The 27,378-nt window shown below is 45.2% G+C and overlaps 1 protein-coding gene across 5 annotated transcripts; it reads left to right on the plus strand.

The window, feature by feature from the left end:
• ccdc9 (coiled-coil domain containing 9) lies at positions 1-26,738 on the plus strand. Of its 5 annotated transcripts, none has more exons than XM_086217028.1 (16): positions 1-164; positions 3,038-3,090; positions 3,180-3,284; positions 3,498-3,647; positions 6,965-7,279; positions 7,414-7,497; positions 11,434-11,598; positions 11,700-11,881; positions 12,532-12,593; positions 13,913-13,957; positions 18,130-18,250; positions 19,156-19,336; positions 19,530-20,058; positions 20,902-21,114; positions 22,237-22,392; positions 25,040-26,738. In XM_086217028.1, exons 2-16 carry the CDS (start codon positions 3,088-3,090, stop codon positions 25,048-25,050), a joined length of 2,322 nt encoding a protein of 773 aa, XP_086073154.1. In that variant the 5' UTR covers positions 1-164; positions 3,038-3,087; the 3' UTR covers positions 25,051-26,738. The 5 variants fall into 5 exon arrangements, with proteins under 5 accessions (XP_086073154.1, XP_086073157.1, XP_086073158.1 ...); XM_086217031.1 differs by having other exon boundaries at positions 20,971-21,114; XM_086217032.1 differs by having other exon boundaries at positions 21,049-21,114.
• The last annotated feature ends 640 nt before the right edge of the window (positions 26,739-27,378 follow it).

The following is a 27,378-nucleotide window of genomic DNA, read 5'->3' on the forward strand; positions in this document are numbered from 1 at the left end:
GGCTCCATTTTTGGCAGGAAGTAAGCCTCATCCCACCGGAAGCCAAATAATGTCGGCACATTGAGGCACAGGAACTGGCAACAGCTAAGGGCACTAGCTCCGCTCTTTCCGTTCTCCACAAACCCGTGGAACAAAGCGATTATCGAAATTGTGGGAAAAGACAGGTAACCTTTAACGTCACTGTTTGGTTGTTTCTCTTCAGTTTGGGGATGTGTTCGTGTCTCGGATGTGTCCGAAGCCTTTCACCAGAGCAGCCATGGCTCACTGTGATTACATTCCTGTCCTTTGGAGCAAAACAAATATCTCACAGGAACAGATTGTTGGAGTGTAGCGGGATTGATGTGTTTAATGTCCCTTCCGATCGGTGGGTCTCGTAATGGGTGAGGATGAGAATGGCTGTTAGCTCTGGTAGCTTACAGCAGTGTGTAGCCTATCGGCTTCTCTCTCTCTCTCTCTCTCTTTTTTTTCTCTCTCTCTCTCTCTCACACACACACACCCCTTAACATTACCTGAGATCTCTCTGATCAGTCCAGCTACTAAAGGGCTCAGGGGGCTGAGTTGATCAAGGATTTATTGATTGATTGTGTCAGTTTTTGCCTGTTATGTCCAAGGTTATGCTTAATTACCGACAAACATCACCAAAACACAGTAAGATATGTGACTGGCTCAGAATGGTAACTCAAAAAATCAAACTTTACTGTTTCATATGAAAGTAAAGTCATGTTTCTCATTCTCAACTGCTGCTCAGCTCCTCAAAAATAGATATATTACATAACACAGTCGGTATTCTCTGAGAAGAATTACACCACATTGGAATCGGTGAGTGGATTAAGTTCGGCCATGTGACAGTTCAGGTGTAAAATGTCACCTGGTCAAACTGAGCCAGCCGTCAATGTGAGGAGTAGATTGCCTCTTTGTCAAGTTATTTGGGGTTTAATAACAGGTCCTGCCTTTCTTGGTTTTACTTCGTAAGGGTTGTGTTCTCAAGGACAGATCGGTTTTCCAGGAGGAGAATAACGGTTGGAGTGTGATACAGTAGTAGTGCTGCAGTACCAGTGGAGCAGGTTGATAACCTTTAAACACACAAACACAAAATTAGTTATTGCTCAACATTTCAAATTTAAATTTCAAAGAAAATAAACACAACTTAAAGCCACAACCTTTCTCCTAACATTATTTTCCTCAAATAACTTAATTTTAATTTCTCAAATCGTAATTCTTTTACTTTTATTACGTTTTACTTTAAATTAAAAGCAATGTGTAACAATAAACAAATTCAAATTCATTTTTCATTTCAGATTTATTTCCTAATAAACGGTTCAAATAATTAATCATATATGTAATTAAGTTTTCCAATGAACTCAAACAGTGCAAATGGTATTAGGTACACAAATAAATATACTGCTAGATAAATATCCAACACACGTTTGCGCACGGTGACACAATCGTTCAAAATTAAACTAAATTAGATCATGAATTAACTCAGCCAGTCATGTTCTTCCTTCTTCAAAGAAATTTGCTGTGTCTCTAATTAAACAATTTAACAGCGGTCACCACAACACACACGTCGCCAAACAAACTGATGAGGCACGGACGCTCCGTCAAACTAAACAATGTGAAAGCTTTCAACTTAAAAGCACGAATCAAACCAAACATGATCTGCATTGAAGAAATAAACAAGCTTACCCTCCCAACTGATGTCTCCCTGCAGCACGGACTTCTCTCTCTCCCTCCAAACCAATGTGAGTCCCAGCCTTCCCCCAGTTTACCTGATCACCGACCTGAACTTTTTACTCCACGCTGCCCTCTACTGTTTTGGGTCATAGGTCATTAACTGCTATTGGTATGAAATTATTTTTACTACAGAAATGTACTGACAAATTGAAAGGGAAAAACTACTTTAACTAAGTCTACTTTGAACTTAACACTCTTTGATATGGAACATTCCTGTAATTACAGGCTTCATGATCCCAAATCTCTGCTGTCAACTGAAAAGTGGCAGGATTGACAGCGTTTCGTTTTAAAGGAACACACAGACAGAATGCACTTACTTGCCTGCCTTTCCAGAACCTGACAACCAGATAGTTGCCCTTGTCTCCTTTGTGTGTCCAGGCCCATAAAGAAGAACTTTGTCCAAAAGAAAAATATCTTCCCAGGATCAGCTTGACTGTGAATTTTCCAGTCCTGTAACACTATGACTATGTTACAACATGAAAGACGCGAGGCCAGAGGATATCTAATAGCTTGCACCTTTGCTGTCTGTTTTCTGTCCTCTACATTGCCTTGTAACACTGGTTTACTTTTCTTTGAGACAAACTCTCCTGTCTCATATTGTTGTTAGCACTCAAACACATCAACTTTCTTGTGAATAAATTCAGCATGTTCTCCTGGGCGCTACCATCCTGATCCTCCCTTTCCACAAGACTACAGTGACCTCTTGTGGCAAATTTTATTCTGTCCTCGATCAGAACACAGCAAAGCTAAAAGTGCCTCAAAAGCTTTTCTTGGCCTGCTGACTCCACTGCAAACAAGAGAAAATCTTTGATTATTTGGAAAAAAAGGTTGTGGGTGGAGCCCCGGCTGCAGCACGGGGTCTTTCTGGGTGAGTCTCCATGTTCTCCCTGTTCCTGCTGGGTTCTCTCTGGTACTCCAGCTTCCTCCACAGTCCAAAGACATCAAGAGGGGACCAGGTTAATCCAGACTCTAAATTGACCGTAGGCGTGGCTGGGAGAGCCAATGGTTGTCTGTCTCTATGTGTTGGCCCTGCCATGGACTGGTGACCTGTCCAGGGGGAAGGCTGCTGGGATAGGCTCCACCCCCACCACCCTCAACAGGAGGAGAGGGGGAACATGGAGGGATGATGGAGGGATGGATGATGGAGGGATGGATGGATGGGTGATGGATGGATGGATGGATGGACTTTTCCCTACTGGAAAGTCACCTGAGAAATCAAATTAGTTATTCTCGGATAAAGCAACCAGGAGAGTAATCTCATTTGGTTTTTACTTCATCACCCTCAAGAGCTTTCTCATTCCAGGAGGAAAAAGCAGCTCGCCACCCGTGTGTGAAGACAAGCCAGAAGCAGCAATGGTGAGTAGCAAAGACTGTAAATGCATATTTGTGTGCTTCACTGTGACCTCAACTCTCCTCTTCCCTTTCTCCCCTCTTCTCCGTTCCAGTCTTCAGTGGTGGATCTCAAGACCAAGGAGGAGAAGGATGCAGAGTTGGACAGACGAATTGAGGCTTTGAGGAAGAAGAATGAAGCTCTGGTCAAGCGTTATCAGGTACTGAGATCTTAGGTATTAGCCATGGTTTATTTGTTCAAAGAAAGCGATGATGACTTTAATCTACTTGCCTGGCTTGTTTTGATCACTGAGTGTGGTCTTTGACAAGCCAAAGTTTTGAAATGTCTGTGTAAAAGTGGTTCCCACCTCTGCTTAGAATGGAGTTTTGATTTGGAGCTCAGTCTCATCTTGTCTGTCATTCGATGCCAACAGGAAATAGAGGAAGACAAAAAAAAAGCAGAGCAGGAAGGGATTGCTGTGACGACACCGAGGAAGCCCCGCCCCCATGAGCCAGAGATGGAGAGGAGAAAGACTGAGAAAGAAAACTTGACTGTGATTGTTGACCTTTCCAAGCCGACAGGGGTAAGATGGTTGAGCGTAGAAAAGCTCTTTGGGTGTTCTGTGTTGAATTGAGGACAGCTGTTGAACTCTCGACAAGTTCTCATTATACAGCTCACAAATGACCGCTTCCATTTAGAACGGCTTTGGAAGTAAATTTTCTATTCTATTGTCCATTAATATCCAAGAGTTTAACACACTTTGGTGACACATTTTTTTCCCCCTTTTCAAGTCTGTGTTCAGTGATTAGCGCCTCACAACAAACCTTTCAAAAAACTTATATTGTTTGCATCCTGTCAAGGACTACTCACCCCATAAGGCACTGCACACAATATTTCCTACCCAAAGTAAGTAACTGTTATGTGACCGACTGACCCTTTCCTTGTTGCCCTCTAACATGTCACTGAACATATAACATCAAAATAGTCCCTATTGCTTCTCGGAAAGGACAATTATGTTTCTGCAACCAGGTTCCTCTCAAATCACTGGAACTCAAAATGGCCGACGGTGAAGAGAACTGTAAACATTTCTGTGAGATCACCTGTAAAACCTGTTTCTTGTTAAAACAAGAGTCTTCCTTTGTACCACTTGCTGCCATCTCCAACTTGTTTGCTGACCGTCTGTCTACCTTGGATCATATGGTACTGTTGCCATCCATGTGAAAGAAATCAATGATTGGAAAAAACAACATTCAGACTTGGACGATGTCACCTATTGACAGTAGTTGGGTTTCTATCAATATATTTTGAAGCATTGCTTCAGAAACCATTGATGGAACTCAAAAGCTTCAATGCTTGCTTGAGTTGTTCTTTGCCTTTCAAAAAGAGAAAATATGCAAAATGGGAGACGTGAACATGGTGGCCTGGTGGAGCAGTGGTCCTCACTGTGGCCCCCCAGCAAGAAGGTTGTGGGTGGAGCGGTGGTCTTCACTGTGGCCCCCATCAAGATGGTTGTGGGTGGAGCGGTGGTCTTCACTGTGGCCCCCATCAAGATGGTTGTGGGTGGAGCAGTGGTCCTCACTGTGGCCCCCAGCAAGAAGGTTGTGGGTGGAGCCCCGGCTGCAGCACGGGGTCTTTCTGGGTGAGTCTCCATGTTCTCCCTGTTCCTGCTGGGTTCTCTCTGGTACTCCAGCTTCCTCCACAGTCCAAAGACATCAAGAGGGACCAGGTTAATCCAGACTCTAAATTGACCGTAGGCGTGGCTGGGAGAGCCAATGGTTGTCTGTCTCTATGTGTTGGCCCTGCCATGGACTGGTGACCTGTCCAGGGGGAAGGCTGCTGGGATAGGCTCCACCTCCACAACACTCAACAGCAGGAGAGGGGGAACATGGAGGGAGGGAGGGATGGATGGATGGGTGGATGGATGGGAGACAGACGGCTGTTTCCGAATGTCATTTTCCTGGATAATTAAAAACTTTGTCTGTGGACAGCAGCAACATGGTTGATACTGCCAACTACCCATGAACAATGAGTCCAACTGAAAGTAATTTCTTATAGCCATGCCTAACTTTTCCTATACCTTAAGCTGCTGGTGGCATTCTGATGCTTATTTTACTCCTCCAAACCAGTAAATAGAAACACACCAAATGCATATTTGCATGTGATCTTCTTTAGATAATTTGATAAAAGCAGAACTTTTAATCATCTACTGCAGATAAAAAGCTAATTAAGGTACAAGAACAGGCAGTCAAGGTCCTGGTGTAACCTGCATTGTGTACACAACCACTTCCAGTCCATACCACAGCCTGGGAGGTGGATGCTGTGTCGTCACCAGCACCCCTGTTAACTTGTGTAGGAGGTTTACTCGCTGCCCATCACTACCTGCCTAAAAAAATAAAACCATAAAATAGCTCAAAAAAGGACCAAATGACTACATAAGATGATTGTGTCCATCCATCTGGTTTATTGTTTGTGTTGGCCGGTTGTTTAGCGCCTCTGCTTCTACTCTGAAAAGATTTGATTTGGCAGACTTTTCTGGCAGTCGTCTAAAAGCAGAGCTGAGCTGTTTGTACCTGTTAAAGCAACGTAATCTTATCAAGTCCACAAACACCCTGGAAAACAACCCCTTAAATCTGTTTATCCACATCATTTATTTCCATTTTCAGTTGAGGTCACTCCATCTATTTTCTTACCCCATTGTATGCAAACACAACGGTGTGCACGAGGCCAACACATTCTGAACAAGCGTGCTGATGTTCAGTCAGTCAGATTTAATTTATAAACTCCAAAATCCCCCTTTCTCAATATAGCTTGACCTTTTACTTTCTTACTTTTCTCCACGACACAGATATTTGACGTCTAGCGGTTGGTTTAGGAAAAATCAAATGGCTCCCCTCCTCACATAGAGTGGAGGCAATGACGGCATGCAGATGTTAAGGTCCTGGCTGACATCAGGCTAGACGTGGTTGACATCAGGTCAGAGTCAGTCAGCTGCCGAGGTCCAGTACGCCTTGAAGACTGCAGACCCCCCGACTTGCTCTGCACGTTCAAATGTGTGGTCATCTCGGGCCAAGAAGTCAAATGTGGTTCTTTGGTCTGTTAATTGTTTCTCCAAACATGAGGAAATTAATCGCTGTGATAAAAGTACAACCACACACACGTCCCTTACTTCTTTGTACTTTAATGTGGTGCCTAGGCTTTAGTCTTTAAGAAAACTGGATCGGTTTAACATTAGAAGGAGCGGTTAACTTAAGAACAGGAAAGGATTATGTGCCCACTCGTCTGATGGCTGCTGGATTTTGCTAACTCACCAGCTAACAGAAGATATTGTGTCAAGTCAGTGATCACGAGCTCCATGTACAGTGATGGCAGTGTTCTAATAACAACTTGATGAAGACAAAACTCTGAATGAGATGCTGTAATTCAGACAGTATTTTCTAACAAACTCAACCTAAATTACTACTACACCGTAATTGAGTCCTACTATTGAAATGTTGTTGTATTTATCCAGAGGTTCACCTTCCAGTATTACAAACTTGGAATTATTAGCATGAAAGCACTCAAACATTTACCAGGGTCCTCACATGACATGAAATGGATTCAGGTCAAATTCCAAACCTAAAGTCCGATTTAATGTCTGTTTGTCTTCAGTCAGTAGTCTGGCTTTGCTCTTCAGGATAACAGGTATATTAGAGTATTCTGTAAGAAACTTGTGTTGCACAAACCTTTGATGTCTTCTTTAGAAGACGGTCATATTTGTTGGATTGTTGTCATCCAACTAAATGTAGATACTGACTCAGACTGTTGGCTTAATGAGACCCGTTACGCTAGCATCACTACAGAGTGGACGAGGCTGACTTCTCACACATTCTGCTTAGAAATTACTGTTTGTGTTTGCTGTAGGAGAAGAGAATTGTAAACGATTGGAAACCTGGTACGCCTCGTCGCCAGAAAATGTCAGAGGAGATCGAAGGCCTTAGAGGGCAGAGTGATGGCCACAGCCCCCCCAGGCGGATGGGGTCAGGCAGAGTGGGTCGAGGAGGACAGAGAGGAGGGGGGGGTGGTGGTGGTGGTCGCCAGGAGAGAAGAGACTGGGAACCCAGGACACCCAGAGATGGAGAACCCGGTGAACCTGGAGGACAAGGACGCAGGGGAGGAAGGAGAGGAAGAGGAGGAGATGGAGGAGGGACAGCAGGTGCTGTGGACAGAAAATCTAAGGTGATGAACCTCTGTACTAAATGACAATGATTATCTGAAATGATATCAAGTCACAGTTGTTTTAGCTTTGAATAGCAGAAATAGGTGCTCTGACATGATATCAACATTTTCTGTTTTATATGTTTTCTGAGCAGGAATGGGAGGAGAAGAGGCGACAGAACATTGAAAAGATGAATGAAGAAATGGAGAGAATAGCTGAATATGAGCGAGGACAGCGGGTATGACAATGTCTGTTCTTACTTTAGAGAGTTTCAGCTTGTAGCTTTAGCTAAGGTGATTGCATGACTTGCTGTCGTGAGTCTGTTTACCTGCAATGACTGAGCTGCAACGTTATAAAACCATCCGCCTGGAGGAGTTCTCACCAATTGTGAAATTACATGGGAAAATGCATGCATGCATCTAAAAATGGTCAGGAAACGCCAGCCGTGTTAGCCTGCTCTCCTGTTGATATGCTAGTACTGAACAGCCCAAACCTGCATGCTGTGATGATGATGATGATGGAATTGAAGTACTCAGCGTGCCCGGGTAGGGCTGGGGTCTATTGAACCGATTGGCTGTGTCTGTGAAAGGGAGGTTGGAGGAAGGTGTGTGTCCTGTTTACTGCGTGGTATCCTCTCAACATGCTACATGCCACTTTTGAAACTTCTCTCCATAAATGACTCCACATGTGGGCAGAACAACAACCTGGACATCTTGGTAGGGTAAATTGGTGACGCAAAAATAGAAAGAGGAAAAGCATGAAATGGCAGCATCTCACTAAACTCTTTTACAAAAGAAAAATGAGGACAAACGGCATCCTGACATACCTCACACTTCCTTTACTGCTTAGATGTGTTTGAGGAAATGTAACTAGTTTCCGTCGCTCCTCCATCTTCAACTAGATGTTGAAACATCCTTGGATGTTCAGTGGAGAGAAAAGTTTGTTAGTTCATTAATTTGCAGTGATGCACAAAGAAGACGCCAAAGTTACGAACACAGGTGAAAGAATGGGTTGTGGTGTCGTTTGCAAGGATATAGCTATAGCTGTCTGGCTTCTTTCCAGATATTTTTATTTATGTCCTCTGTCCTCCAGGTACAAAAACAACAAGTAGTCCATGTTGCAAGTACACATACAGGAAATACAGTCTCACCCTCTCATAGATGAAGCTCGCCAACAACTTGATCCGGATATTTGGCCTCGAGATATCCGGAATGTTTCAGCGAGGCATCACTGACATGCTCTGCTTGCATCTTAGAAGAGTGCGTGCATCGTGTTTCAGCCCTGATTTGCATCTGACCAGAATCTTTTGTCAGCGAGCTCAAGAGTGTTTGGGCGAGGACAATTAAGGCTAAAACCGAGTATGTTAACCGCGTGAATTAGACGACTGGGTCTTCCTTTTGTCATCAATAAAAATCATACTTTGTCAAAGTGATAGTTTAATTTTTCTTTATTCATACAATGTCTTTAGAGTATGAGATAATTCAAGCTGCAAGCAGCGTTGTGAGGGCCTGAGCCCTGGCCTGAACCCCAGGGTGTCCTGGTCCAGGGTGGAGGCCTTGTAGTTGAGGAGTTAGAAGCCTGAGTCTGATCGGAGAGTGGAGAGCAGAGCTGAGAGCTGGCACTTAAAGAACCCCTCCCCCACTGCTCTGTCTCTGATCTGTGCTAGAGTGAGAGCAGAGCTGAGAGCTGGCCCTTTAAGAACCCCTCCCCACTGCTCTGTCTCTGATCTGTGCTCGAGTGAGAGAAGAGCTGAGAGCTGGCCCTTTAAGAACCCCTCCCCCACTGCTCTGTCTTTGATCTGTGCTAGAGTGAGAGCAGAGCTGAGAGCTGGCCCTTTAAACCCCCCCCCCCCCCACTGCTCTGTCTTTGATCTGTGCTAGAGTGAGAGCAGAGCTGAGAGCTGGCCCTTTAAGAACCCCTCCCCCACTGCTCTGTCTTTGATCTGTGCTAGAGTGAGAGCAGAGCTGAGAGCTGGCCCTTTAAGAACCCCTCCCCCACTGCTCTGTCTTTGATCTGTGCTCGAGTGAGAGCAGAGCTGAGAGCTGGCCCTTTAAGAACCCCTCCCCCACTGCTCTGTCTCTGATCTGTGCTAGAGTGAGAGCAGAGCTGAGAGCTGGCCCTTAAAGAACCCCTCCCCCACTGCTCTGTCTCTGATCTGTGCTAGAGTGAGAGCAGAGCTGAGAGCTGGCCCTTTAAGAACCCCTCCCCCACTGCTCTGTCTTTGATCTGTGCTAGAGTGAGAGCAGAGCTGAGAGCTGGCCCTTTAAGAACCCCTCCCCACTGCTCTGTCTCTGATCTGTGCTAGAGTGAGAGCAGAGCTGAGAGCTGGCCCTTTAAGAACCCCTCCCCCACTGCTCTGTCTTTGATCTGTGCTAGAGTGGAGAGCAGAGCTGAGAGCTGGCCCTTTAAGAACCCCTCCCCCACTGCTCTGTCTTTGATCTGTGCTAGAGTGAGAGCAGAGCTGAGAGCTGGCCCTGTAAGAACCCCTCCCCCACTGCTCTGTCTCTGATCTGTGCTAGAGTGGAGAGCAGAGCTGAGAGCTGGCCCTTTAAGAACCCCTCCCCCACTGCTCTGTCTTTGATCTGTGCTAGAGTGAGAGCAGAGCTGAGAGCTGGCCCTGTAAGAACCCCTCCCCCACTGCTCTGTCTTTGATCTGTGCTAGAGTGAGAGCAGAGCTGAGAGCTGGCCCTTTAAGAACCCCTCCCCCACTGCTCTGTCTTTGATCTGTGCTAGAGTGAGAGCAGAGCTGAGAGCTGGCCCTTTAAGAACCCCTCCCCCACTGCTCTGTCTTTGATCTGTGCTAGAGTGAGAGCAGAGCTGAGAGCTGGCCCTTTAAGAACCCCTCCCCACTGCTCTGTCTTTGATCTGTGCTAGAGTGAGAGCAGAGCTGAGAGCTGGCCCTTTAAGAACCCCTCCCCCACTGCTCTGTCTTTGATCCATGCTAGAGTGAGAGCAGAGCTGAGAGCTGACCCTTTAAGAACCCCTCCCCCACTGCTCTGTCTCTGATCTGTGCTAGAGTGAGAGCAGAGCTGAGAGCTGGCCCTTTAAGAACCCCTCCCCCACTGCTCTGTCTTTGATCTGTGCTAGAGTGAGAGCAGAGCTGAGAGCTGGCCCTTTAAGAACCCCTCCCCCACTGCTCTGTCTCTGATCTGTGCTAGAGTGAGAGCAGAGCTGAGAGCTGGCCCTTTAAGAACCCCTCCCCCACTGCTCTGTCTTTGATCTGTGCTAGAGTGAGAGCAGAGCTGAGAGCTGGCCCTTTAAGAACCCCTCCCCCACTGCTCTGTCTTTGATCTGTGCTAGAGTGAGAGCAGAGCTGAGAGCTGGCCCTTTAAGAACCCCTCCCCCACTGCTCTGTCTCTGATCTGTGCTAGAGTGGAGAGAGGAGGAGCACCAGGACTGGAGTGGAACAAGAGGAAGAAGTCGGCATATGCTGGTCCAGAGGGACACAGAACACCATGTTCTTGGAGGGGTTTTTGTCAGGAATGCAGTGGTGTGGTTGGTAGAGCTGTGGGATGGATGGTGTAGACGTGAGAAGCGTTTGTTTGACAGTATGTACCTGAGAGGACACCGTCTCCCCATAGACTTCCATTGGAAGCTGAAACGTGTCTCCCCCACTTTGAGGGCTTATAAAACCCAAACCGTTGGCCCTTTTTATAAAAACTTTTAACAACTTTTAATCAGCAGAGTTTGGAGAGTAATGGATGAAGTTTTGGAAGCAATACCATGAACGCCCTAGGAGGAGATAGCGTTTGTTCGGGGCGCAAAATCGTCCAAAATTGGATATTCGTGTCCAAATTGTGGATGTCCTGTTAGAGTGAGGTCAGGGGCGTCTGTGTATGATTTGTCCGTCTTGACGAGACGAATAAAACGGTGTTGGTCCCATGTCTATAGGACATTCCTACAGGGTGTGGCTTGGTTTTTTGTGTATGTAGGTGGCGCTATTGAGTAGAGTGCTGCTTTTTTTTTTAACTATCGAATTTTTTGCCGCACCCGATGTGTGTACCAAATTTGGTGAGTTTTTAGCATGTTTAGGGGGTCAAATTAACTTTTGAAGTGGTGAGTGTGTGGAGCAAACACAAAAGGGTCTTCACCTCCGGGCTCAGGCCCTAAAAATGAAACTGAGAAAACTGTTCAAAGGCAACAGAGCAACTAACGGGGAAATTTCTTTTCTCAGCCGGATGGAGACAAGCCCCTTCGTAACTTCCTGGATGATCCAAGACGGTCAGGCCCAGCCCCAGACACAGACCGTAAGGAAGGCAGCAGGAGACATGTACGGAACTGGGGAGGGCTTGACTTTGACAATGTGAAGACGGGAGCTGAACTGGAAAAAGAGTGGACTGTGAGTGATGTCATATGGTTGTAATGAAGCCACCAGGGTCATGAACATCAACACTGTTGATCAGTCTTAACCTCCCCCCTTCTACAATTTCCACTCTGTAGAGTCGAAGGCCTGGTCCCAAAGGTTCTGTGGACATGACCATGTCCATGACAGGCCGGGAGAGGGCTGAGTATCTGCGCTGGAAGAAGGAGCGTGAGCAGATTGATGAGGAGAGACTGGCACGCCATCGTAATGCCACTGGTCAATGGAGACGAGAGTGGGATGCACAAAAGACGGACAGCATGTAAGAATTGGGAGGGTTATTTTTTAATTTATTTGAAGTTGACGATAAAAAAACGATACGTCTTGGGAGAAGCGTTTCTTCATTTGTTTTGTTTAATTTGTTAGTCGTCAGTCCCCATTAGCTTCAAGCTAAATTCAGGTGGCTGTCTTTTCCTGCATTCTGGAGACAAAAAGAAGTGATGCAGGAGGGGAATTAGTGTCTGTGTGTCTGTTATTGTGACTGAAAAGCAAAATGCAACTATTGGCAGTATCACTTTAACCCTTTCATTAAAGGGAAACTTCCCCATATTTCATATTTTAATAATGACTACTGGTAGGGGGTTGGTAGTATTAGAGCATGCACATTGAAAGTAGTCATATAAACCCTGTAGAGACAGTACCTGTGGGCTCATGTCTAAGCACTGTCACTTCAGTCATGCTTAGATGAAGTTTACTTGTTTGAAAATTATATTTGAATTTAGAAAGTAGTGAAGCTATCGCCCAGATTCTGATACTTGGACTTGCTTGATGCAGAGTACTGTGTTTGGAAATACATATACTAAAAGTTTGTCAAGTGTATATACCGTTTTTGAAAGACATGAAGACACAGTGGTCTGATAGAAAGCGCTAATGATTGATGAGTGTGTCTAAAGCCTGCAGCTTTTTCAACAGGTTCAGGGAGGACTCATATGTGGCAACAGAGGGCAGCACATCAGAGCAGGGCAGCAGGAGAGGCAAGTACACACACACACACACACACACACACAAAAAACGTCACCCCAACACATCATCACACACACACACACACACACACACACACACACACACACACACACACACACTGCAAACACCAAACACACATCATAGACAGATGTCCCTCCTTCATACCAGCTGATTAAGGCTGTCATGCAAATGCAAATTAAGCTGCTTATGGAGGTCCTGCCTGTATTTCCCTGGAGTTCATCTCAGCCTGGTGAGCTGGAGGAGAACAGCCTTGACTTTCCTTCATGATCGCTCGCTGGCTCCTGTTGTGAAGGTGAAAACAACAAGAAATGCAAGCATACAACCGACTACTTGCTAATATAAATAAGGTTTGTTATTCAGAGTTGTCCACATTAGACTAACTTAGAACTTCTTTAATCAGTGTGTCAAATGTCATAATTGACTTTTGAGGACTCTGCCTTCATTACGAAGTTATGAAGCCCAAAATGATTGGCCTGTCCTGCCCTGGAGCTGTAAATCACCACATAATGTATTTGTCAGCTTCCACTTTGACCACTGCAAATGCAATAATATGTTTAAGCCATTGGAACGAACAATTATGACACTGTTACTAGGTAAAATAAAAATGTGGAATATTGCAAAGACCTATAAAATCTGAAAATCTATTTCTTATCTGAGTGATAACAGACTTTTTTAAAGGAGCCAACTTTGGGAAAGGCGTTTATTCTCCACTTTTTTGAGCTGGATGTGGCGGCAGAGACCCCTCTCTCCTTTCAGAGGTCCAGACCTGCAACAGACAGCTGACCGCTAGCTAGCTTAGCTACAGTAAACGCTAACAGTAGAGCAGTGGAGAAAACGGCCCAAAAAGTCATCAAATGCACTTGAATCCAAAACGGTCTTTGTCTGCATCGTCAGAACTAGAGTTGTTGATTGTGAGAGACGTGGCTCACAATTTTACTGGTGCAAGAATGTAGAAATGGAGTCTCTCTAACCTGGCCAGGCCTGTGAAGCAGTCATTATATCATTGTTTTATGTGTTTCACTCAGTTATTCATTGAATTTATCAGTCAAAAATATCATTAAATAGGATATTTATTAGCATTTGCAATCTATGTTGGTTTTCAAAACAAAGGAGGACTTGATCAGAAAAATGTGGTAAGACAAATGCCGGTAGCCTTTTACACCTGAATAAATCTGTCTTTTCAGTGTCTTGCACACATTTGTGACACCTCAGTTGTGAAGATGGTTTTTGGTTCTGATTTCAGACACTTCACATGTTGTTTTGTGTGCACATGGCCATGCTGTGATGTGTTTCTGTGTCCTTTCTGCAGCCCGGGGCCGTAATGTTCGTACAGAGCCTCGGGGCAGGGCTTCAGGTTAGACACAGCATGGGTCTGCATTTCAGTCGTGTGTGTGTATATGTGGTTCCATTTGTGTGTGTCTGTTGAAGGCTCAAACGGCTGCAGCCAAAACCAAACATGCCCTTGCTAATGGAGGCCAATATTAAAATACTTGACGACAGTTCGCACTGCTCCACGTCCATGCGGCATCTCGCTGTACTTATTTTCCAGTGACGTGAATTCAGCCTTAGATGTTCCATTCAAGGTATTTCTGTAGATTCCTCGCTTAAACAAACAGCAGCAAATGTGCTGTGTGTCTTAAAGCCAACTTACATTGAGACCAAAACACAGAATGAAAATTAGGACATCATTACGTGGTGAACCCTGAAATAAAAACACTTTAACATAAGCTTACAAATGATTTAAGGGCCCAAATCTTGGCAGAATAATGTATTTAATGCCTTTCAAATCAAAATTTGAATAAAAATCGGGGGTTGCATGAATATATCAGCATGTCATCAGTGTTGGGAGATGCTTTTCTTTTTCTTCTTATTTAAAAATAGACCAGTATCTGTCCGATGGCCTGCATTTATTTCGACTCACTTTTGCTTATTAATGATGAAGAAATAACAATAAATATAGGATTCCTGGGTTTTGTAGAAACGAATAATTCACTATAGGAATTTTTCCATCCACCTCTTTTTATGCACAATTTCAATTTGTGCATTAAAAAAAATCCTGAGTCGAAACTCAGAGGATCTGAATAAATCTCTAATTAATGCGAAATAGTTCATACGCTTGAAGGAGCTACAAGTTTTGGTGTATTCATGGAAATTAAATATGTTTCCATCCAACGGAATAAAGCGAATAAGTAATGAGGAATTTCAGTCTCACGATCATCAGACTCTAGGAGTTCTCTAGTGGTCTTCAGTGCTGTTCCAGGAGCCCCTCCAAAATAAGAGCTGAAATATTGGCTCTTCAGAACTCTCCTATTCCATCATCCCTCAATAAGTTTTATGTCATCCAGATGTTGTTTTCCTTTGCTCGTATCTGTCTTCGTTTGAGGTTTGACTGGCGCTCCTTTAATTGGCCATCACGCTGCGCCCTCTTCCCTTTAGGACGAGTTACAGCGCCACCTACTGCTTGTGTCCGTCAACAAATGGCTGTTATTTGTGTAACAGTACTTGGAGGAAACATGTAGAAACTTGCACATTCTTTTGCAGAATTTAGAAAATTCTGTTAAAATGTTGATTCATTTGGGTGGAGACCTGACTGATGTTTACATGTGCTTTTCAGTATGTGCAACATTTGAAAATCAGAAATATTTATACCGATGAAATTCATGGGCCAAAATCGGTTGCCAGATAACGGCAGTATATCAGGAAAAAAAACATGGTGCGCCTTAATGGCATCATTTTAGCCCCATCCAAAGTAGCAAAGAGCTAAACTGCAAGCGTCTCATGTACTTGTGCTTTGGGCCCCACACCATGAAAGACTAAACCCAGAAGTCTCACTTTGATTTGCAACTGTCGTGTGATTGAGTGGAGTGGAGGTGTCGCTAATCTCCCTCTGTGGCTGGTGACTTCTGAAAGCTTTGACTAGATGTACACCAGCCTCAGGGGGTCTGGCTGAGTTTCCTCGTCGAGCGCTTGTTTTGTCTTCTCAGTGTACCTCCAGGGCGAGACGTCTTGTGTAAATTCAGATCACACGTCTTGTCCAAACTGTACTGTTGTTTTCCACTCTTTCCAGTTTACCTTCCACCTGCCTCGAACTGGAACTTGTGCCAGAATACATCAGATTTACTTTAAACGCCTGCACTTGGCTTGACTGCATGAGTGCTCCTTTCTGCTCCAGCGTTCTTAATTCGCTGAATAACTGGTGTCCTCTTCACCGCCCCAAGCTGCTCCATTCAATTTCTCGATCCTCTCAATTTCTTCTCTTCTGATCCCTTCATTTCTTTTATTCTTGAATCTTTCTCTCCCTGATCTCTTTATCCCCCCCCCCTCCTCCTCACTCCCTCTTTGTGCTCTTATCCTCCTCCTCTACATTCCCCCTGGAGCTTTCGGTCTCTGACCTTTCGCTCACTTTCCTTCTCCTTCACCTTCCACTCACATCCTTTGTCATCTGACATTCTCTACACACTCATGTCATTTCTCTCTCACCTTTTTAAAAAAAAAAATTCCTCCTTGTGCTCACAACTTATTGCTTTTATTGTTCTAAAATACCCTCAAAGATTTGTTCTCTAATATGCACTTCTCAGATACATTGAAGGAACACTTTGCAAACACATCAGATCTCAATGGGGAAAAAAACATTCTGAATGTCTATACTGGTATGGACTGGATAATGTGTTAGGAACAAAAGGATGCCACATCATTTGATGGAAATGAAAATTATCAAGCTACAGAGAACTGGATTCAAAGACAACCCACAAATCACCCACAATTGCTGAATTTTTCAGTGCAGAAACTCAAAATCAGATCTGAGCCAGGGCATCATTGAGCTCCTGGACAGTCTGGGGTGCAGCCTGCCGGCGTCAGATGGACCTTAACATAATGTCCCAGGCGTGCTCTATTGGATTTAGGACAGGTGAGACTAGGGGCCAGTCAATGGTATCAATTCCTTCATCCTGGAGGAACTGCCTGCATGGTTTCGCCACATGAGGCCGGACATTGTCACATACCAGGAGGAATCCAGGATGCATTGCACCAGCGTAGGGTCTGACAGTGGGTCCAAGGAATTCATCCCTATACCTAATGAAAGTCAAGGTGCTGTTGTCTAACCTGTAGAGGCCTGTGCATCCCTCCATGGATGTGCTTCCCAGTCCGTGACTGGCCCATCTCCAAACCGGTCATGCTGAACAATGTTACAGGTAGCATAACATTCCCCACGGCCTCTCCAGACCCTGTCACGTCTGTCACATGTGCTCTCACATGTGAACCTGTTCTTAACTGTGAAAAGGAGAGGGCACCAGTGGCACCCCTGCCAATCCTGGTGTTCTATGGCAAATGCCCATCAAGGTCAATGGTGCTGTGAGCACAGGGCCTACTCAAAGACGTCAGGCCCGCAGGCCAGCCTCATGAAGTCTGTTTCTGATTGTTTGGTCAGAGACATTCACTGCAGTGGCCTGCTGGAGGTCTTCTAGTAGGACCTTCTACAGCCCTGTTCAGCTCTCCTCCAGTAACTGCCAGTCTCCTGGAATCTTCTCCATGCTCTTGAGGCACTGCTGGGAGACACAGCAAACCTTCTGGCAGTGGCACGTATTGATGTGCCATCCTGGAGGAGTTGGATTGCCTGTGCAGCATCTGCAGGATCCAGGTGTCGCCTCATGCTCCTACTAGTGACGCTGACCCTCGCCGAATACCAAACTAGTGAAAAACAGTTAGAAAAGATATAAGTGGTCTCCGCCTGTAAAACCCTTCCTGTTTTTTTGGTTGTTGTTGTTGTTGGTTTTTTTTTGGGGGGGGGGGTGTTTGCTGGCCCTCTGGTGCACCTGTTGTTAATTTCATTAACACCAAAGCAGCTAAAACTGATGAACAACCCCCTCTGCTACTGAACTGACAGTATCAATATCCGTCTGATTTAAGTGTTCCTTCAGTTATTTTGAGCAGTGTGGTTACATGGAAGCCAGTGCATTATTCTTTGACCTCTCCTCCCACATCTGTCAGCCACCAGCAAACTAAAGAGACTTGTTCAGAGTTCAGATGGACTCTTGGACAGGCTGATGTTCCATCAGACATCCACTTAGACTGCAGACGTGGAAAAAGAAGGAACAGACATTTTGTCTTTTTTTTTTAAATAGGATGTTTTTTTATTTCCCTTAAATTGTGAAAAGAGGTTGTATTTGGCTGCAGAGCATGGTTAGTAAGATGCTACTTTATAAATTGGATATTTATTTATTTTGATATTGACACAGTATGTAACTAGTATAACAATGTCTTAAATCAGATTTTTTTTATGGTGTTTTTGTGAGCAGAGCTCTCAGTCCTAACTGGTTCTGATAAGTCTCTCCCTTCTTATTTTGCAGTTTGTGTGTCATGCGTTCACAGACATGTTTTGGTTCCTGCCTCTTAAAATTCTTACTTGCATGTTAATTTTTGATGGTACCTGTTCAAGCAACAATTGTGATCCATCACATCTTTTCTCATCTTCAGTACCTCTTAATTTTCAGTAACACTTGATTTACCACGTCCGTCTGTGTCCTTCAGATGACATTAAGAGGCCTCCAAAAGCTCCAACATTTGGTGACTTCCTGTCCCAGAGCAGGTCCCAGGGGCCCCGAGGGGACCGGGGACGAGGAAAGGGCAGAGGTCAGAAACCAAGTTACAGGTAATAAATCTGACTCAAATCCGACTGATGCTGAAACACTTACCTTTAAAAGTTTAAGGGTGTTGAAGATGTCAACACGCTGCTCTGGGTTAGACCTATGTTGCTGGTAAATCTATACTGCGCAATATGAGATACAGCATTTGTAACTTTATACTTTACTTTATAGTACTTCAAGAGCTTAATAACTGTAACAACAGAATTTCCCCCCGGGATTAATAAAGTATTCTGATTCTGATTCTGAACCCAAAGATCAAAATATACGACTACTAGTAATAATACACTGAATTCGGCCATGACTTGGACTGAACTTAACATCTTAATCATAAGACAGTTCTGGAACCTCCTTACAAGGGGATGTGTACTGTGCCCAAGCACGCTTGTCTCCTAAAGTCTGTTTCATTTGGGCACCTCGCCGGGGTTAAAGAGCTGGGGAGAAAATGATGAGTGTCACGTTTCTCTTCTTGGCGACGAGTATTTCGACAGGTTGTTCCTGGCATGCATTGACATGTTTTTACATGTCAATGCATGCCAGGAACAACCCCAAGCCTTACAGTTGAGAACAAACTGTGGGTGTGGTCCTAGAAACTGGAAGTAGGAATGTAGGTGGTGCACACGAAGGCTGCTGTCACACAGGTGCGATCCCATTGGAACATTGTTTCCTGTTAAATAAATGACTACAACTGTCACTTGGTGGAGCTCAGACTTGCTTGGATGTTTTCTGTCCCGGTTAACAGCTCTGTTTCAAATAAATTGTTCCTTGTAGAATGAATTGCCTTAATTTTTTGTATTTTATTGATTCATTAGAATGCTCCTCTTTTGTTGTTTTTTTCTAAGTTTGATTTGTGAGTTTGCTGCTTTTAACTCTGTCGTGCATCAAACCTCTGACATTTCCATTTCTTTGGCAGCATGCATGACAACCGCTGGGAAGGAGACAGAGAAGAGGAGAAGGAAAAAGAGGACAAGTCAAAGAAAGAGGAGAATTCTAAAAAGGAGAAAGAAAAATCCAAACCTCTCCCACCACCTCTGAAGGTAGGGGGCTTCGTCGAGGTTAATGGAGCAGCAGTGGCCAGACACATGAGATATATGGTGTGTTTACAGTCTCTGACTCTCTAAAGCTCATTTAAGATAACTTCATGAAAAAGGAAATCATCATGGAAAGCACGTGTGTGAGTAACCCTAACCCTGTAAATAGACCGCTCACCCAAACTCAGTCAACCAGGGTAGAAAATGTTTCAAAACTATTGTACTTTAACAAAAACGCTGTTCCATATTTTCTCAGGTGGAGGAGGAGAACGGAGACAGAGAGGAGGATGACGAGGATGAATGGGAGGATGCCAGTGATGGGGAAGTGGATGAAGGGGTGGACGAAGGTAGCAACAGTTCAGAGGAAGAAAATGACTCCAGGGATGACGAGAAGAAAGACACTGACAAAGAGAAACCGGCTACAAGCAAAGGCAGCTCGCCCACCTCTCCCACACCACGCTCACCACCGTCATCAGGAGGAAGCCCCAAAGAGCAGCGAACCCCCAGGCCGAAGGTGTACATCCCCTCCCCCGCAGCAGTCCAGGAGTCCCCTGAGGGAGGAAAGCCCCTCAGTCCCTTCTCCCCACTGGACGGCCACCAGCCTGTATCAGACTGGGGGGAGGAGATGGAGATGCTGTCACCCCGGAGCAGCATAGGAGGAGAAAGCCAAGTGAAGCCCCCCAGCGTCGAGGCCAGCCCTCCACAGAGGAAGGAGAAAGAGGAGGAGGCAAAGAAACTGTCTGCCCCCACGACAGAACCTGAAGTGCTACAGAGGGCGGATACAGGTAGGAGTCGGCTTCAGAGCAGTGAGTCAAGGCTGCTGCGCCAAAATCAGCAGGATTTAGATGAGCTTTGCTGTCTAGTAACAGGGAGCAGTCGCCACCGTGGGTCATCGTAACTTAGTTGTGTTCAATTTGAAATAAAGTTAGCGATGCTGACAAAGCTTAGCTAAAAACATTAGCTGACTAATTGAAGGACGCATAGCTGCTGATGTAAGAGGGCGTTTTGAGTTCCTCCAGCCGAACACCTGGAGTGTGAAGATAATAAATGGTACATGACCAGCAGCTTTAGGCTGTTTAGTTCCTCTCTGGCAAGTCAAAAGCAGAATAAAATGATGGTCTTGCGTAAACTCAGAGGACACAATTCCTCGAATACAGAGGGTTTTAAATCACGATTGCCAGAGGACTTGGTGGAGACGACTGCTTGGTGGAGACGACTGCTGGCTGTCGGCGATTTAAGCCCTACCCTAATGCCAATGAAGCTCAACACAATTTTTAAGGGTTGTGAAGAAGGTTAGAGGGGGGATATTGAATGTAAGGTCAGTACACGTGGGTCAGGTCGCTACACTTTTTCCTCCTTTTGATTGAATTGATGCCTCACAACCAACTCTGCTGCCCTGATGAGTCGGGATAGACAGTAGGATGAAGATAGGAACTTTCTCCTCACAACCTGCCTTTTTTAGTTCCTTCTTCTCTGCTGCTTTCTTTGGGCTAATCTTGTCTAATCTCTATTTTCTCATCTTCTTTTTTCTTTCCTCCTTCACTCTATCTACTCCATCCTTTCTTTCACCCATTATCACCTCATCAACCTTTCTGCCTTGCTATTTCTCTCCCTCTCCCTCCTCTCAGAGGTTTCTTCATCTCCAGAAAAGACTACAGTCCAGCAGATTGTGTCTCAACCAGAGTCTTTCCCCACAGATGCCCGGGTTGCTCCGCCATCTGAGTCTTCCTCATCGGACTTTTCTGTCTCAGCTGCTTCTGCTGTTTCTGTTCCAGCCTCCTCTGAGGTCAGTGAGGCAACTGTGTTGACGGACCAGGATCCACCTGCTGCTCCTTCACAAGGTAATGCAACCCTTAAATGAAACAAACAAAACCCCGGTGGAGCTCGCATCCCTTCTTGCCTGGCAGACAAGAGTGAGTTGAAAGGTGCAATCTAAAGTTCAAGTTCAACGTGACAGCCATTCCTCCAGGTTTTTGTGAACTGTTGTCACTGGAGTCGTGATGCATGGACTCCTTGCGGACCTGCTGTACCTCCTGACATCTGACACCAAACTAGGGCTGCTCTTGAAAGTGGTTGGTTCCAATTTTTAACAGGGAAACCCCCAAGTCAACTGTGATTCTTCCAAGGCGAGCTCGGAGTATTCTCCTCTAGAAAAGTAATACTTCTGTTGTTGTACTACCACTACTGTTTATGTACATTTTAAACAACTTTTCGGTGTTTAAACCATTGATATGGAATGTCTTATCATGATAAAGCCTACAATGGCCGTGTGCGCCAATCGGTTGCTGCTGCTGGTGTATGGTAAGGCATGCTAAGTTAGCGTTAGCTGTCCCTGCTTGCAAGACCTCACATCTCTGACAACATTTCACATAAAAAGCAGTGGAGACTCCGACACATAAGGCTATTTTCCACCTAGGATCATCAACAGCGACTTGTGTCAGACAGCGGTGAGGCCCAGCAGACAAGGCAAAGCGCCAGACGCACGAGTTGCAGTCAGCGCCACAACAAATCATCTCGAGTCACGTCAGTTGTCCAATATTAGACAAACCCCTAATATATGTAATTCAAAGGAGCAAACCCTAATTGAGTTGGTACTCCTTGCTGGACTGCGAGCATCAACTCACCTCGCTGTGTATGAGCAGCTGGGGCTGAGTTTTTCTGAGTTGCTGTGGTCATGACCATCAATGCCAGAATCATTTCTTTAAATTTCACGAAGAGCCGCAGTTTCAAAAATGGAGCGATGTAATCAGAGAACAGTTGCATGGTTTGTATTAAGTTCATCCTTGTAGAACGGGAGCACTGAGGGGTTCCTGCCAGTCCTGACCTCAGCTGCTGGTCATATTTCCTCCTTTCACAACAGTGGCTCCTCATTGCACGTCAACATTTCTTAAATGGTTTGTGTGTTTTTGGGTGCTATGGATCAGACTCCGTCCTGTGCCTCCTTAATTTTTAGTCTCTAACAGGAGACAAGCTGGAGTGTCCTCCCCCTGCCACCACCCTTGAAGCCGAAGAGGCTGCCTCTCAACCAGCCGCAACTCAAGATGACCACACAGAGGCCATTATGACCAGTGATGCTGCCACAGTTGAAACGCTGGCGTCCTCAGAGCAGCCATCCTCAGGTAAAATGCAGATTGGTGACTCTGCGACCATGGAAGAAACCCTCTGAGCTGCACAATTTTAAAAGCATAATCATAAATCATATCATGATTCATCCTCTTCATTTGTCCACTGTGAGATATACCACAAGAAAATAAGGTGCATTACTTGCATTATTAAACCAGTGCATTGCTACGCATCATCGTCACTTTTAGAATGACGCCCCGATCAGGTGCAGTGCTGGCGTGCACAGTAGGAGCTAATCGATATCCCTCCACTAAGTAAGGAATCAATAAATCCATCAGGCAAACACAAGTGTTCTAATCCAGTGAGCGATGTGAATAAACTCAGACTTGGAAGATGTCTCCCAGTAGACACGATTACTAGAAGCACTTAGCTTGTGGCTACAGTGGCATCACTTTGGCTAATGGCTGTGTCCAATTACGCAGACAGTTCTTTGTAAACAGTTATTGATAAAATCCAGAGATGAGACTGAAGATGTCATAAGCCTTGGTTTGATTGGCATGTCCATTTTGAATCTGTTACTGTGAGTTGTGAATGAGAGTGGCAGCAGTTTGTTGGTACTCAGGATGCATCGGTGATGACAGCTCATCACCTGAGCTAAGACTCAATGAAACCACGTCTCAGCGACAAACCCTGAAGTTAGCATCTCCGCGGGCTCCATCAAGAAAGGAGCTGTTGGAGACCAGCGAGACGACCACCACAAAGCTGAGGTTGTCCTGTCAGCAGCCTGGGACACGTGACTTCAGGGTCACGAAGACGAGCTTCAAGAGTCCTGTGTTCTTTGTGTGATGACGTTTGATGTCCATGACAGCCTCAGCAGTTTTGTTCAGTAACTGCTACTTTTACTACACAGATGCTCTGAAAGGCGCAAGTGCAGTATTTTTGGACATATTTTTTTGTTGTACTACGAAATGTGAATGACCATCAGCCAGTGTGAACCTCTGACATTAGATACATTTATTTGTGTTCCTTTAAACTTTGAAACAAAGGAACAGGACATTCAACCTGTTAACTCATTCTGGGACTTTTGCTTGAGAGGTTTGATTGACAGAAATGTCAGTCACCATAACTGCTGTCACCTTCATTTTTATGTAACTTGGCAGACAGAACAATTTGAATGAAATTATTTGTTTGTATGAAAGACAGGGAGTTCTGCACAGAAACACGCCCTCGTTGACAGAGGGAAAAATTTGCTTGCTGTTATTCTCAGAACCCAAAGAGCAAATTGTCAATCAGCAGATTTAATGATGTAAACTACCAGTTATTACATCATTAAATCTGTTTCTGGAGCTATGATTAGCTCAGTTCAGTTCTATCATCATACTGAGTCCTCTTCCCTGGACGATGCGATTATGATGGCTCATGGCAGCCCCGATGACTTAGAAGTCCTAGTGGACTCCATAGATTTGCCTCATTGAACCCATTTGTGTGGTGTAGTCTTCAACGTTCGAGAGATTAGAAGACGTGTTGTAATGAAGACAATAATTGTAATTGTTAGAAACGTGGTCTTTGTTCTAAGGTGTAAAATGCTACTGATTACATTTACAGGGGTCCTGATGACTCGTGAGACCAGCAGAAGTCGCATGGGCATGTGTGCACGTGCACGTGCACATACATGTGTGAGTTGATGTAATTGCGTGTCAGTTTGGAAAACAGGAAACCAGGGAAATTAGGACGCAATTAAGTTTTTAAAAAGCCTTTTCAGAGGAAATGAGCTGCTGCCTGCTGGACAGATGATGGAGCAGATAGACAACAGATGTTCGAAGGGCTGGAGTCTGATTGAATTACGTCCTCTGGTCTTCCTTGAGCCTCTCGGTAGACAAAGAGGACTTGAATTACACTGTACCAGCAAGTGCCCCTTTAAAATAACGCCCAGAAACCTCTCGTATGAAGTAAATGAGAATTCAACTTTTAAAAAACGTAAAAGAATGTTGTGTAAAGTCCAGAACAATAAAGCTCCTCCATTAAGGGTATCCAGGCTGTAGCAGCAGAGAACAGATGGATGGAGGATGGATCGGAGCTGTGCCTCTGACCGCTCTTGGACACTCATGTGTAGTCTGCCTCAAATGTCCTGTAACCCTAGGGCTGAAAATGCAACCAGCTGTGTGCCAGCTGAGACGAATAATATGTACGAAACTCCCACTTTATTCAATTTACATTTGCAAGGTACCCAGTTGCTGACTGGTACTGAACCCTACTGATGCAGCCGCTTTGGCCGCAGTCGAGCAGCTGATACGGGGGCTGGCAGATCAGTGCAGTGCCCTGGATTTTATCACGCAGCCCTACTGAAAGCAAACCTGAGCACTGACCAGGGGGCAGCCCAACAGAACCAGCGGGTCTCACTTTCACTTTTTAAATGGGACTACATTTTCACTAAAAGAATCTGGTTAAGTAGACAAGCACTGATGCACATGGACATGGTTCCTCTTTTGGGCCGAGCCTGTCAGAGGGTCGCTGGGTAACTGCAAATTCTGTCCATGCTTGTTTCATCCATTCAGCAGCTGACAACATCAATAGTCGTGCTAGACGCAGAGAGACAGTTCTGGCCTGGTTCTGCTCCCTTTCCAAAGGGTTGTCCCTGCCATTCTTCAGATAAAAGCATCATGTGTTGTTGCTGTGTGACCCACATCCTCCTTCTGTTTGTAGCAACAGACTGAAGCTGCTGGAACGAGCACGTCTGAGGAGGATGGAGAGATGAAAGAGGAGGAGGGGATGGACAGAGAGATTCACTGAACTGACATCACACATCTGGGAGGAGGAGGAGGAGGAACTGAACTACACTGCTTCTCTCTATTAGCGGTTCTTTTGTTGGTCCGTGGCGGAGCTGTTCAAGTCTTTTGGTTCAGTCCGATCACGTCTGGGTTGCCACCATCTTCATCTGGTGATGTAAAACATCTGCCATTCGCTGTTTTTAGCTGTTTCTGCCCAGTCAGAATGAAGATGGCATGAAGAAGCTTGCTGAGGTAGAAGGAGCGTCAGAACTTCACTTGATTTGAGTTTTATAGTTTATGAAGGGTTCCTTGAGCTGACCTGCTGGACTCAGCTGGTGCAGGTTATGGGACCCCCACTCAAACATCTGATCCCAGTCAACGAGTGCGTGAACCAGTATTAGCGGACCCAGAACCTGCAAGTAGGAAAACAAAATCATCGTTAAGTGACGGTTGTCTTGTGTCATTTTGAATTTCCTCTAATTTATAACCAGCTGACACACTTTGAATGATCGCTCTACAATGCTGTGCTGAGTGTCTTAGTTGTAGTCAAACAATGGCAGCTAAACATGAAGCAAATTGTTTTGGGGTTGGGGCTGACACATGAACACCAGTTGGCTTTACTGATGGGATATGACAACCTCAGCATGGCCCTAAGCGCTCATTCGAGGTCACGGAGCTTTAAAGCGCTGGACAAACCTGGGGTGATGAAACGGTGTTTCCCTCCTGCACTCACTTCATGCAGTCATGAAAAACCTGGACAAGAAATAAGAGTATATGTGGTTTAGTAGCGATCAACAAATGTCTTTTGGTTTCTGTTGTTTTACTGTTGCACATCAATCCTTGTCGAAAGACGTAGAATCATGGAAATTGTTTGGTAGAAATGTTAATGAGTCCTGCTTTGTTCCATCTGACAGAACCGCTTGATTTATGAGCTTCGAAAACATTTTCTAATAAGTTTCTGGATCTGTCACGAGCAGAAAGTTAATTTAGGGTCCATTGTGAGTGAATAATTAGTAACAGGGTCTCCTTTCATGCTGTTAACAATGACAGCATTTAAACAGATTGGCTTTCTAGGCTCTGCCCTCTCATAGTAGTTCTTGATGGGGGGTTGGTTCCCACATGTACCTTTGGAACTTGCCAGATCCGTATGATCTCACAAGAATGGGAATCCACCTAATCAACGATAGAGATATAAGATCTGCTTTCAGAGGAAACGATATAATTTCTGGTGAATTCTATGAGCGATGGACAGTTGTTATTAAATGTTTATGTGCCGCTCGTGAATGCTGAGCTGGAACACAACAATGTCCTGCTTGTTGTTGCTGTTTTGTTCTCTGTCTCAGAAATCGTCTCATTCTGCTACTTTTCTGTTGATGATTCCGATTCATCTCATGTGGCTGTGCTGTAAATGTGAATGAGTGTTCCCTTCGAGGAGGCGCTCCAGTGAGGCTCATGCAGATGTGCAGCCGCTCGCCCAGATGAGCTCTGAGGATCAGGTGTCGCGCTTCAGGGTTATTTGACAAACATCATGTGACCTTCACACCTCTTCAGCGTCTTGTCTGTTGCAGGAGTCAGTTTGCTGTTAGCATGTCATGTTTGTCCATCCCTCCATCCATCATCCCTCCCTCCCTCCCTCCATCATCCATCCATGCATCCATCCATCCCTCCATGTTCCCCCTCTTCTCCTGTTCAGGGTGGTGGGGGTGGAGCCTATCCCAGCAGCCTTCCCCCTGGACAGGTCACCAGTCCATGGCAGGGCCAACACATAGAGACAGACAACCATTGGCTCTCCCAGCCACGCCTACGGTCAATTTAGAGTCTGGATTAACCTGGTCCCTCTTGATGGCTTTGGACTGTGGAGGAAGCTGGAGTACCAGAGAGAACCCAGCAGGAACAGGGAGAACATGGAGACTCACCCAGAAAGACCCCGTGCTGCAGCCGGGGCTCCACCCACAACCTTCTTGCTGGGGGGCCACGGTGAGGACCACTGCTCCACCGGGCCTCCCATGTCGTGCTTGTGTTTCATAATAAGGAACTGTTTTATATCCTCACTGAGGCAGACGGCGCTGCAGCGGAGGTCCACTCGGCTGTGCCTCACTTGTTTTTACTTTGTGAGAAAGATGGTGAACAGACTCTGATTTGACCAACATTGAGATGGGAAAACCTGAAGAGTTCATCAGAATTAGACCTCTTTCTCACTGAGGTACAACGTCAGTTTCAGCGCCAACTGAGCAATGTTACAGCATCGCTGTTTGATCGCAGACATGTTGGATT

This window comes from Aulostomus chinensis, chromosome 10 (genome assembly GCF_037954235.1).
Source record: "Aulostomus chinensis isolate RoL2024-O1b breed Wild chromosome 10, RoL_Achi_v1.0, whole genome shotgun sequence".
Classification (NCBI taxonomy): Eukaryota; Metazoa; Chordata; class Actinopteri; order Syngnathiformes; family Aulostomidae; genus Aulostomus; species Aulostomus chinensis.

What these genes read in the sequence shown, in the direction of transcription:
- ccdc9 (XM_086217028.1), top strand. An exon ending in AATATGAGCGAGGACAGCGG is followed by an intron (nt 7,498 to 11,433) that starts GTATGACAATGT and finishes TTCTTTTCTCAG; the next exon opens with CCGGATGGAGACAAGCCCCT. An exon ending in ACCTGCTGCTCCTTCACAAG is followed by an intron (nt 21,115 to 22,236) that starts GTAATGCAACCC and finishes AGTCTCTAACAG; the next exon opens with GAGACAAGCTGGAGTGTCCT.